Source organism: Hippocampus bargibanti, linkage group LG18, assembly GCF_051943395.1.
Source record: "Hippocampus bargibanti isolate YZ-2025 linkage group LG18, ASM5194339v1, whole genome shotgun sequence".
Classification (NCBI taxonomy): Eukaryota; Metazoa; Chordata; class Actinopteri; order Syngnathiformes; family Syngnathidae; genus Hippocampus; species Hippocampus bargibanti.
This window is the reverse complement of record NC_142751.1, coordinates 1678078-1691158: the sequence shown is the minus strand read 5'-3', so window position 1 is coordinate 1691158 and position 13081 is coordinate 1678078. Positions and strand designations below refer to the sequence as shown.

The following is a 13081-nucleotide window of genomic DNA, read 5'->3' as shown; positions in this document are numbered from 1 at the left end:
AAGACACCCCCCCCCCCCAGATAGATCTCAGAAACTACCGACTTGTACATTGTTGGGCTTTCTCACATTTTTTTTTTTGGGGGGGGGGTGATATGTGGAGATAAAAAATACTGTCGAACTGCTTTTGGGAGAATGGCGGCGGAGGGGCGACGGGTGGTCAAAGTTGGAAAAGCGGAGCTATGAAAACAAAGCGACACAATCCAAAGTAGTATTTACAAAATAAATAACATTTCATTCTGTTAGTGTCACCGCAGAATTATGAGCGAATGCACTTCGGGTGGTGGTGGGGGTCATGAGAGATCATCTTCTGTGCTCACAATTGAAATCTGAAAAACAAAAAACAATAGCGAATTAGGATTTCAAAAAGATGCCCTTTGACCTCCAAAGTCCTAAAAAAAAAATTGCGATCCAGGCGTCCCCACGGAATGTCGAAGCAACGAAAGGCGCATTTAGTTTTGCAAGAAAAAAAATTAAAAATACTTGCATTGTTGACGGCATTTAGTGGAATGACGGCAACCTGCCTCTGAGCCGTTAATCTACCGTATTTTCCAGACTATAAAGTGCATTTTAAAATGTCATTTCAATGAATAATGATAAATGTAATTTCTAAATGCCTATCAAAAATTTCAATGTCACTTTACAGTCACAGGATAAGTTTTCTGAGGGTGAGCAGCGGCAGCCGCACGCGCCAGCGTTCACTCAACCCGGAAGTAAATAGATAGAAAGCTAGCTCGCCAGCTAGTGGATAGCTAACAGATAGCCAAGAGGTAACTAGCTAGATAGCAAGTCACCTATATAGATAGCCAGCTAGATCGTTGGCTAATACACTGTCACTATTAAATACAGAGATAGAAAGCTAGCTATCCAGCTAGTGGATAGTTAACAGATAGCTGTCTAGATAGCTAGCTACCTATATAGCTAGCTAGCTAGTTAGCCAATACACTGAGTGTTACTATTAAATACACAGATAGAAAGCTAGCTAGCCAGTTAGTGGATAGCTAATAGATAGCCAACAGATAGCTAGCTAGCTAATACATCGATTGTCACTATTATAAACTTTTCTATATAATAATAATAACAATAATAGTAATAATAAATTTCATTGATAAGTGCCTTTCAAAACTCTCAAGGTCACTTTAGAGTCACAGGATCAGTCTTTCTGGGGGTGAGCAGCGGCAGCCGCATACGCCAGCGTTCACTCAATCCGGAAGTAACTCAAAAAGATAGAAACCTAGCTAATAGACAGCCAGCTAGATAGCTATATCGCTAATAGATAGCTAGCGAGATATCTAGCCATCCAATACATATCAGGAGAGCACTCACTAACTGTGGGTACCCTCAGTGGTCATTCAACAAATGTCAGAAAGAAAGAATAGCGAACGAAACCAATAATTCTCAAGATTCTAAAAGGAGAGGAGTAGCAGTACCGTACATTGCAGGAGTTTCTGAAAAATTACAAAGAGTCCTTTGGCAACATAAAATTCCTACTTATTTCAAACCGATAAACACGTTAAGGCAAAAATTAGTGCATCCAAAAGATAGGCTACCAAATGAAAAACAAAGTAATGTAGTTTATTCCATACATTGTAAGAATGAAAATTGTAAAGAGCAGTACATTGGGGAGACTCAACAAATTCTCAAAAAAAGACTTTATCAACATCGCAGGGATAATACTAGTGGGCCTCAATCGGCAGTACATTTGCACCTAAAAGCTAGCAACCACTCATTTGACGACAATGAGGTTAAAATCTTAGCGAAAGAACATAGATGGTTTGAAAGGGGGGTAAAAGAGGCGATTCTTATAAAACAACAAAATCCTTCATTAAACCGGTCTGGTGGTGTGAGGTTCAATTTGGATCGTTCATACAATAGCCTGCTCAGGCAAAACAGGTTAGGCAACTTTCGCAATGCTGATGAGGGTCGTTATGCTGATGAGGTGATACCGGGGGGAGTGGGTGTAATAGGCCAATCGTTAGTCAGGAATGTAGGAACAATCAGTGGGGCCACAGGGGGGGGTCCCGCGCCCCCCCCAACCTGAGAGTAGGGACCTATCATAGCTGTGTCTGGACATTAGGGATATATAAATGGGGCCGATACGACCAGTCAGACTTTAGTTCGCTGACGAAGCCTCTTGGATAGGAGGCGAAACGTCCGAAACCTTCACTTTTGTACAGATGACGGCTGAAGAAACCTTCTCATCGATGGACCACTCCTGTACGACTGAGAGCTTACACAGACGCATCCAATACATAGCAAATAGATAGTAGTGATGTGTCATTCGTGAATGAGCCGGTTCTTAGATCATTGAACTGAACGAACAGAGCCAGAAATGGGAGCTGACTTTTTGTCAGACTTTAGTTCGCTGACGAAGCCTCTTGGATAGGAGGCGAAACGTCCGAAACCTTCACTTTTGTACAGATGACGGCTGAAGAAACCTTCTCATCGATGGACCATTCCTGTACGACTGAGAGCTTACACAGACGAATAGAACCGGATCTTTCCAGTGATCTGAGCCAAAAGAACCAGCTCTCTGAAAAGAGCCGGAATTCCCATCATTAGTAGATAGGTAGCTAAATAGCTAGCCAGCCATATAGTTAATAGTGAGCTAGTTAGATAGCTAGCCAGCCAACCAAATTGGTTTTTCTCTAGTAATTAAATAATTCATTCGGTCATTAATTCATTCATCTTCTGAAGCGCTTATTCCTCTCTAGGGCCGCAGGAGCCTATCCTAGCAGTTGTTCGTTCGGCAGTGGGGGAAGATGCACCACCAGACCAGCAGGCTCATGGACAGTTTCTGCCACCAGGCAGTCAGGAGACTCAACTCCCTCCCTGCCCTTTCCCACTGCCACACTCACCGAACTCTGAGTACACGCTACACGCCGTACTATCATCCTGAACTCTATTTTTTTTTCCTGCATGTCACTTTACATAAGGCACAACCTCACTTTACATTCAGCAATTACATCTATTGTCTGCCATTCACGCTGGGTCCGCGAGGACATTAATTTCATCGGTGCTGTATGTCATGCATATTAGCATATTACACAACAAAGACTGACATTATAATGATGTATATAAGAATTGTTTTCATATACAAGGCACACTGGATTCTAAAGTATATGAAAGCATTTGAAAAAAATGGGTTTTTATGTGCACCTTGTAGTGCAGAAAATACGGTAAGATTATGGAAGGCTGCAGATGTGTGTGGAGGTCATACGGAAGCATTCTCAATCCCCTGCGACTAAGAAATGATTTAATCTAATGCGAAGGGGACTTTGCAGCAATTAACCTATTTTACCGCTCGGTTTATATTCTTAGCTCAACCGAAGTGATACGGGGCTGGGGGGGGGGGGGGGGGGGTTTAACTCATTCACCGCCATTACGGAATTTATTGGGGAATTAAAAATATGACGTAGAGCGCCATTCCCGAATTTGTTCGGGTTTTGTTTTTTTCTCTTGCGGGGGTGCCGATAAAGCGCTGGTCAGACCTCTGGCAATGTTTTTTTTGCCTTTCACAAGGGGGAAGTATTGCCCTTTTACCCATGTTAGGGCTTTGTTCCAGCTTCAGCTGTTAAGGCGGTATATAAACCAATATGGATGGATTGCATTGTATTTTGAACAGTCACCCTCATTTGAAGCTCATACAACTCCATACCCATATAAGGAATTAACTTTTTTACTGATTAAAGAAGAGAGTCTCCAGTTTCTAACACTGAATGTTTTTCCTCTTTCACTTTTTATTTATCTGGCTCTCTAACTAGCTCACTATCTATTAGCCGTCTAGCTGTCTATATATTAGCTAGCCATCTATCAGCCTAGATATTTAGCTGGCTTGCTATTAGCTGTACAGCTAGCTTTCTATCTATTTGAGTTACTTCCGGGTTGAGTGAACGCTGGCCCGTGTGGCTGCGGCTGCTCACCCACAGAAAAACGTATCCTGTTACTTCTAAAGTGACCTTGAGAGTTTGAAAGGTGCTTATAAATGTATTATTATTATTATTATTATTTAGTCCTAAAACTCAATATTCTGTGGATCCTGAAATTTGGGTGAAAATGACAAAAACCCTGGCACTGCAATGGACCCATTTTTGCACATCGTCTGGCAGTGAATGAGTTAAAAGGTAATTCTGCTCATTGCTTTTTACTTACCGCTGGGTACGTGTGTCCCACGTTGGCACTGTGCCGTGTGATGTCAATGTTGAGGTCTTCTTCGGTGGTTTTCAGGTAGACCGGGTTGTCAAAGTTCATACTTTTATGGTTTTTCAGTGTCCAGTTCCTCCACATCAAATAGCCACCAGCTGCCGCCATGGCGAGCAACACTGTGGGCGCAAATTTTGAGCCGGTCAGAGGAAAGGAGATAATAATCATCATCATAGGGAAATTGTGCCATCAAGTGGCCAAAAATGAACATACAGCCGCCATGAGTGATACTACCGACACTATCAAAATGGAGCATATTTTGTACAAAGTAGTACAGTAAAGTCTCGTTATATCGATATCGGATATATCGATAGTCCCGGTTATATCGATACTATTTCTATGCACGCACGGAGAAAATTACATGCAAACAGGGTCGGATATATAGATAGTCCCGGTTATATCGATATTTTTTCGGACTCCCTTGAATATCGATATAACGAGACTTTACTGTAATTAGTTTGGCCTTGCAACAAGATTGTGTGCCAAATATAACACACGGAATTCATTCATCTAAAATAATATGCAAGAAAGATAATGATGACGACGTACAGACAGGTAGGATGGCCCAAGCCGCTGCAGAACCTCTGGCTGCGTTTATCTGAATTGACGTACTCACATTGGCTTCTGGGGGGACGACAAAAAAAAAAGAAGTCATTTTCTTTTCAACTCATTCACCGCCATTCCCGAATTTATTCAGCAATTGAAAATATGACGTAGCGTGCCATTCTCAAATGCGTTGGTGCCGATAAAGTGCTTGTCAGACCTCTAGCAATGTTTTTTCCCTTCCACAAGGGGGCAGTATTTGCCTTTTGTCCATGTTAGCGCTTTGCTCTAGCTTCAGCTGTTGTTAAAGCGCCATATAACCCAATATGCATGTATTGCATTTTGTACAGTTGCCCCCATTTCAAGCTCATATAACTCCAGATCCATATAATTGAGGAATTAACTTGTTTTCTGGCGAAAGAAGAGAGTCTAAGGCAGGGGTCGGGAACCTTTTTGACGAAGAGCGCCATAAAAGTAAAATATTTCGAAATGTTTTTCAGTGAGAGCCACAACACGCGAGCACACACGCGCACACACACACGCACACACACACACACGCACACGCACACACACACGCACACACACACGCACACACGGCCACTTTTCAACAAAATGTCAGAATTTAATATTTAAAATAACTGTGATAGTCCTCACTGTTACCATGAATGGTTTTCCGTTCCTCACGATAGGTAAAAATCCAACGGAATGATGGGAATGAAAGTCAACTTGCCGGCTCCATACGCGAAGTTATTGCTAGCTAGCCTGCACACGGCTCATTAGCTTCAACACTTGCTATGCAACACACTTCTCACAGAAGTATATTGATGCCAACATTAACATGGGGGTTGTTAAAATGTCACTGACATTCGACTGATTCATCGATGGTATTGTTTCATTGCAAATTAGAATCAGAACCTTTTCTCTCCACAAAGGCGAATCCTCGGTGTATTCAAGCTGAAGTGTACTTAGTTTTTACTCCTCAGGCTCAGTGCCGCCATTTTGATTTTTTTTTTGTATTGTTTAGGTTTTTGAGGCTTTTTTTGGTGAAGTATTCACTCAGTCTTCCGCCATTTTTATTTTTTCAGGCTTTTTTTTTTTTAGGAAGATTTCAGTCAGTCTGCCGACATTTTCATTTTTTGTTTTGTTTTTTTTTTCGGGTTTGTAGGATGTAGTCCTAAAAGTCAATATTCTGTGGGCCCTGGAATTTGGAGTGTGATGGAGAATAATAATTTATCATGTTTAAAAGTGCCGTGCTGACCAACTAAACAATGGGCCCACAGTCAAAGCGCAGATGGCCACAGTAAATCTGAGTGAAACAGACACGGCAAGGTGAACTGTCGTCTCCATCTAGATTCTAGAAGGTCCGGCCTTGCACAGAATTTAGGGATTGAGATACCCCTTTTTCACCAAAGTTATTTACGGTTTAAACATCCTGCACAAGCGCCAGATTACAAACTTATCAGTTCATGGAAAAGACAACCAATTAAAATGTCTTATGTTTTACTGCTTGCAGCTGTTGGTGCTCAGAACGCCCAAAGGCGTAGTATGCAAATCAAGAAAACTATGTTTTACTAACACTTTAATTTACATATACTCTCAATAAATAGCTTGGCAGAGAGGCGCATAATTCAGACGCATGTCATTTGATGACTGTGTCTCCTGAAGGCAGTGGGGACAATCTTTCTGGTTCTGAGTCTCTGTCCACGGTGTCTGACTGTCATATCTCTGACAGAGTGACAATAACAAAAACCCTGGCACTGGAGTGGACACATTTTTGCACATGGTCTGGCAGTGAATGAGTTAATTTGATTCCTCATTGTTTTAATAGTTGACTGTCGGAAAAGTAACAAAATACATGCAGTCTCCAAATCAGCAACGCATGACGGATATCAAAATAAAAGTCCAAATTGCTGTCCAACGCTTAGCACCTAGCTTGCGCGACAAAACGAGCAGGTTGTAAAATCCAAAGAACAAACGATCCCCAGTTCCATTTTGGATCGTCTGCAATTGCCGAACAAAATGGGATCAACGCGTTGAACTTGAGATTGACGCCGAGCGGCTTCTGGCTCCAACCCAATTCAAGGGGACGGTGAAAGGGATTCTTCTACCTCCAGCTATTAAGTCAGCCGGCCAAATTCACTGAAAGCCGTGTTAACGTAATTAGACGCGCAAACTCGCCGCGCAACTTCGACCAACTGCATTTTTTCTTTTGAGGAGTACGGCGGCGCACTGTTGTCAGGGAGATGCTCCGCCGCTTTGTTTACCGTGATTTCTCCGTCTGCAGCCCAGAGAGCCTAATTAGGAGTTTATATGCCATGAATTCCGTTGCCGGGTTTGTTTAAAGGAAAAAAGAGGGTGTAGGGAGGAAGGGGGGGCGATAGACTCTCCGTGTAGTCACATTGTTAATCAAGGAATGAATGGAAAAGACTGCGGGTGTGGCAGCTTTTTTTTCGTCAAACAAAATATATTCTGGCAAAATGGAGATGCCGTAAAGCAGGGGTGTCAAAGGCCTTTTTTGCCGCAGGCCACATTGTAGTTGTGGTTTCCTCTCTAGGGCCGTTATTAATTTGGGGAAGCCATTAGAATGTTTAATCTCCCCCACATATGACATAGAGAGCACAACAAATTAATCAAAAACTAGTTTTCAAATCTGATGTCAAGAATAATGACTGTTATTGTGGTTTACATCCAAGAATGAAATTTTTGATCGGATTTTAGCAAGCATCATGGAATTTCACACGTTTCATTTGCTTTCGCGGGCCGAAAAAATGATGTGGCGGGCCGGATTTGGCCCCGGGGCCTTGACTTTGACACTTGTGCTATACATGGTCGTTTTTAATCGGCTAAGAACGCCTGACTATACATGGTAATTTTTTTCGCGCTAAAAACACTTTACTATAGATGGCTCATTTTTTTCGGCTAAAAACACCTAACTAATCATGGATGAGAAGGTTTCTTCAGCCGTTATCTGTACAAAAGTGAAGGTTTCGGACGTTTCGCCTCCTATCCAAGAGGCTTCGTCAGCGAACTAAAGTCTGACTGGTCCAGACATGGTGGCGCCGGACACAGCTATGATAGGTCCCTACTCTCAGGTTGGGGGGGGGGGGGGGGGGGGGGGGGGGGGGGGGGGGGGGGGGGGGGGGGGACCCCTCCATGTGGCCCCACTGATTGTTCCTACATCCCTGACTAACGACTGGACTATTACCCCCACTCCCCCCGGTATCACCTCATCAGCATAACGACCCTCATCAGCATTGCGAAAGTTGCCTAACCTGTTTTGCCTAAGCAGGCTATTGTATGAACGATCCAAATTGAACCTCACCCCACCAGACCGGTTTAATGATGGATTTTGTTGTTTTATAAGAATCGCTTCTTTTACCCCCCTTTCAAACCATCTATGTTCTTTCGCTAAGATTTTAACCTCATTGTCGTCAAATGAGTGGTTGCTAGCTTTTAGGTGCAAATGTACTGCCGATTGAGGCCCACTTGTATTATCCCTGCGATGTTGATAACGTCTTTTTGAGAATTTGTTGAGTCTCCCCAATGTACTGCTCTTTACAATTTTCATTCTTACAATGTATGGAATAAACTACATTACTTTGTTTTTCATTTGGTAGCCTATCTTTTGGATGCACTAATTTTTCCCTTAACGTGTTTATCGGTTTGAAATAAGTAGGAATTTTATGTTGCCAAAGGACTCTGTAATTTTTCAGAAACTCCTGCAATGTACGGTACTGCTACTCCTCTCCTTTTAGAATCTTGAGAATTATTGGTTTCGTTCGCTATTCTTTCTTTCTGACATTTGTTGAATGACCACTGAGGGTACCCACAGTTAGTGAGTGCTCTCCTGATATGTAGTTCGCTGACGAAGCCTCTTGGATAGGAGGAGAAACGTCCGAAACCTTCACTTTTGTACAGATGACGGCTGAAGAAACCTTCTCATCGATGGACCACTCCTGTACGACTGAGAGCTTACACAGACGCATGGATGAGAAGGTTTCTTCAGCCGTATCTGTACAAATTTGAAGGTTTCGGACGTTTCGCCTCCTATCCAAGAGGCTTCGTCAGCGAACTAAAGTCTGACTGGTCGTATCGGCCCTATTTATATATCCCTAATGTCCAGCCATGGCGGCGCCGGACGCAGCTATGATAGGTCCCTACTCTCAGGTTGAGGGGAGCAGAGGACCACTCCCTGTGGCCCCACTGATTGTTCCTACATTCCTGACTAACGACTGGCCCATTTCCCCCACTCCCACCGGTATCACCTCATCAGCATTACGAATGTTGCCTAACCTGTTTTGCCTAAGCAGGATATTGTATGAACGATCCAAATTGAACCTCACCCCACCAGACCGGTTTAATGAAGGATTTTGTTGTTTTATAAGAATCACTTCTTTTACCCCCCTTTCAAACCATCTATGTTCTTTCGCTAAGATTTTAACCTCATTGTCGTCAAATGAGTGGTTGCTAGCTTTTAGGTGCAAATGTACTGCCGATTGAGGCCCACTTGTATTATCCCTGCGATGTTGATAACGTCTTTTTGAGAATTTGTTGAGTCTCCCCAATGTACTGCTCTTTACAATTTTCATTCTTACAATGTATGGAATAAACTACATTACTTTGTTTTTCATTTGGTAGCCTATCTTTTGGATGCACTAATTTTTGCCTTAACGTGTTTATCGGTTTGAAATAAGTAGGAATTTTATGTTGCCAAAGGACTCTTTGTAATTTTTCAAAAACTCCTGCAATGTAAGGTACTGCTACCCCTCTCCTTTTTGTATCTTGAGAATTATTGGTTTCATTCCCTATTCTTTCTTTCATTTGTTGAAAGACCACTGAGGGTACCCACATCGCCTGATATGTTTTGACTCCTTTTGTCTACCTTCAATGCTAGTTGGTATTAGTTTAGCCCTATGCTGGAAGGTTCTGATAACTCCTAATTTGTGTTGTAAAGGGTGGTTAGAGTCAAACAGTAAGTATTGGTCAGTGTGCGTAGCCTTCCTAAAGACTTCTGTTTTTAGCGCTTTGTCCTCTTTTATAATTACTTTACAATCCAAAAAGGCTGGTTGCTTCTCTTTAATGTCCTCACGATTAAATTTAATGTTGATGTCTACAGAGTTGAGGTGATCTGTGAAGATTGAATTTCTTGTTTTTTTAATTATGACAAAAGTATCGTCCACATATCTAAACCAGTGTCTAGGTTTTGTCCCCGGGAAGGATGTGAGGGCCTGTTTCTCCATCTCTTCCATGCACAGATTAGCCACTATAGGTGAAACTGGTGAGCCCATAGCACAACCATGAATTTGTTTATAAAATTTATCCCGAAATTGAAAATCCGTAGTATTAAGGCAGATTTCCAATAATTTGCAGATGTGATCCGCTTTAAGTTTGGTTCTTTCATGCAGAGAAATGTCCGCCAGCAGTCTCGTCCTCACCACTGAGACTGCTGCTGGGGTTGGGACAGATGTAAAGTGGGGCCACAGGGAGTGGTCCTCTGCTCCCCCCAACCTGAGAGTAGGGACCTATCATAGCTGTGTCCGGCGCCGGCATGGCTGGACATTAGGGATATATAAATAGGGCCGATACGACCAGTCAGACTTTAGTTCGCTGACGAAGCCTCTTGGATAGGAGGCGAAACATCCGAGACCTTCAAATTTGTACAGATGACGGCTGAAGAAACCTTCTCATCGATGGACCACTCCTGTACGACTTAGAGCTTACACAGACCTAACTAATCATGGTCGTTTTTAATCAGCTAACTACAGTCGTTTTTTCAAGCCAAAAACGAGTTACTATACATGGTCTTTATTTTTCAGGCCAAAAACACCTTACTATACATGGTTGTTTTTTTTTTGGGCCGAAAAACAACTTACTATATATGGTCGTTTTTTGGGGGGCTAAAAACGCATACTATACACGGTCGGTTTAATCCCCTCCACATATTACATATAGAGCGCACAACAAATTAATCAATAACTAGTTTTCAAATCTGAAGTCAAAAATAATGTGTTATTGTAGTTTACATCCAAAAATATGAAATTTCGTTTTGGAGTTTAGAAAGCTTCATGAAACTCCATTTGCTGTCGCGGGCCGACTAAAACGAAGCGGCGGGTCAGATCTGGCCCCCGGACTTTGACACTGGTGCCGGAAATCCACAAAATGACAAGAAAGACACGTTTGGACTAACCTGGCCTGCAGCGCAAGCCGTCAGCGGCCACTTCCTGCCCGGTTGGACAGAGGCAAGTGAATTTGGGGGAGTGTTTGTTGATTTGCGGTGCGGGCAGACACATGAAGCTGCAGCCTCCGTTTGCGGCTTTTTCCATACACCAATTCGTTCCTGCAAGGGAAAAAAAAGAATGGAAGCTTCTGGTGAAGTTCTTTTACACTTTTGACTGGCACTAAATTCATAGATCCACTCATACTTTTCTTGGATCGCATTTAGAGAAATATTTTTATTTTATTTTGAAGATCCAGTTCATACATACCAAAAGATGTGTATAAGGCGCACCCTCAACTCATGCTGTATTTTCAATTTTTTCCATATAAAGGTAACATCCAACTTAAGACCGGCTCGACTTACGACCACCCGTACTTATGACCACGACCTCCAGAACCTATTTTTATTTTTTTTATTCTACTCCTGGCACCGCAACGGGCTAGCAGGCCGGCAACGTGTACAACAATTTTGGCCAGCCAGCCAGCATCTCGCTCAGCAAACGACCGTGTGATCAGAATTAGAATCCTCTTTATTGCCAAGTATGTAGAACACAAGGAATTGGTTTCCGGTAGAACATGCTGGTGATGGCACCAGAGGGGGGAGTTTGCCAGTCATTTAGCCTCCGAGTCTCTATTCAACATTTTGACTTCCGACCGTTTGGTCGGAACGGAACTCAGTCGTTAAGTCGGATGTTACCTGTATAAGGCACACCGGACTATAAGTCGCACCTTTAATGAATGAAAAAAGCTTTCCCAATATAATCTATAAATAAAATCCAGTCCGTACATACCAAAAGAAAGAAATACCTCTTTTTTTAACTCTTAAAATTTGAAGGGCTGAAATTAACACACAAGATAGACCGGAGCCTTGATCCACAGCCCCCCCCCCCCCCCAAATAAATAAATAAATAAATAAATAAATAAGTAAATAAATAAGGAATGGTGCCCCATGTATTTTTTTCAATACCCGAATAAATTTGGGAATGGCAGTGAATGAGTTAAAAAGCACCGTATTTTCCATTACCATATGCTAAAATTAAGTAAAAAAATAAAACTACTACAATTAAAAATTATTTAAAATAGACCACAATTTGAAACATTTGGCAAAATGTGCTTCAAATATGCCGATAGCAAAACGAGAAGGATGAATGGTGAATTTTCAAAATTAAAGGCGCAGGGTCATTTTTGAAGAAAATCAAGGCTTTTTGATGTGCCTTATACACCGGAAAATACAGCACTTCTTTTCCCCACAAAGCCGCAAATGGATGGTTTGATCACAAAATTAATTTTAGGTGCGATTCTACACGTTCCCCCTCTATTGTTTTATGTTCTCACCAGAAAGTTGAATGAGCTCATGGTACACGATGATATCTTGTGGATCGTTGAGGTTGTTGGCTAGCATCACAATATCCGATCCGGTGAATTTGTTTGCGCCATAGATGGCTTTCTTCTCGCCGTCTGTCCAGAAGACACGATCCTGAAATTGAAGATGACGACAACATACATTTTTTGAAGCAGATAAAAAAAAACTACAGTATTACAGTACACGTATTGCACATTATTTCAAAATAACACTGATTTACCTCAAAAACAGTCAGAGCAAAAGGATGAGCAAGGTAGTCGGAAGATTGGAGCACTTTGTTCCTGTTGTCGCCATTCAGGTCGACACTGCACAGCATGTGGAGCTTGGAATCGACCCAGTACAGTCTGCCTTTGATTAGATCTAGATCCACAATAGACGGAACATCAGAAGAAGTTGGCATTAACTCATTGGCTGCCAGACGATGTTGAAAAATGTGTCCACTCCAGTGCCAGGGTTTTTGTCATTTTCACTCAATTTGCAGAACCCACACAAAAAAAAACATAACCCGAACAAATCCGGCAATGGCTCTCCACGTTACACTTTTCAATTTCCGTATAAATTCGAGAATAGCAGTCAATGAGTTAACATATCGCAAAAGGTAAGCAAATAATAATAACCCCTTGAAGGGAAAAGAATAATAAATAATAATAATAAAAATAAATTCAATTCATAAGAGCTTTTCAAAACTCAAGGTGTGGTACAAAAAAATCTGAATTATAAACGAAGCTTTAAAAAATACCACAGGCCATATTTTTAAGA

At 41.9% G+C, this 13081-nt stretch overlaps 1 protein-coding gene across 1 annotated transcript in view; it reads right to left on the bottom strand.

The window, feature by feature from the left end:
• Positions 1-12: 12 nt before the first annotated feature.
• Positions 13-13081, bottom strand: part of vldlr (very low density lipoprotein receptor) — a 30916-nt gene continuing 17847 nt past the window's right edge. The window contains exons 15-20 of the mRNA XM_089021200.1: positions 12543-12682; positions 12295-12436; positions 10931-11080; positions 4750-4824; positions 4150-4319; positions 13-326 (exon numbers count right to left, since the gene is read on the bottom strand). Coding sequence (XP_088877326.1) covers positions 291-326; positions 4150-4319; positions 4750-4824; positions 10931-11080; positions 12295-12436; positions 12543-12682 — 713 coding nt within the window. The 3' untranslated portion in view covers positions 13-290. The remainder of the gene's footprint in view (positions 327-4149; positions 4320-4749; positions 4825-10930; positions 11081-12294; positions 12437-12542; positions 12683-13081) is intronic.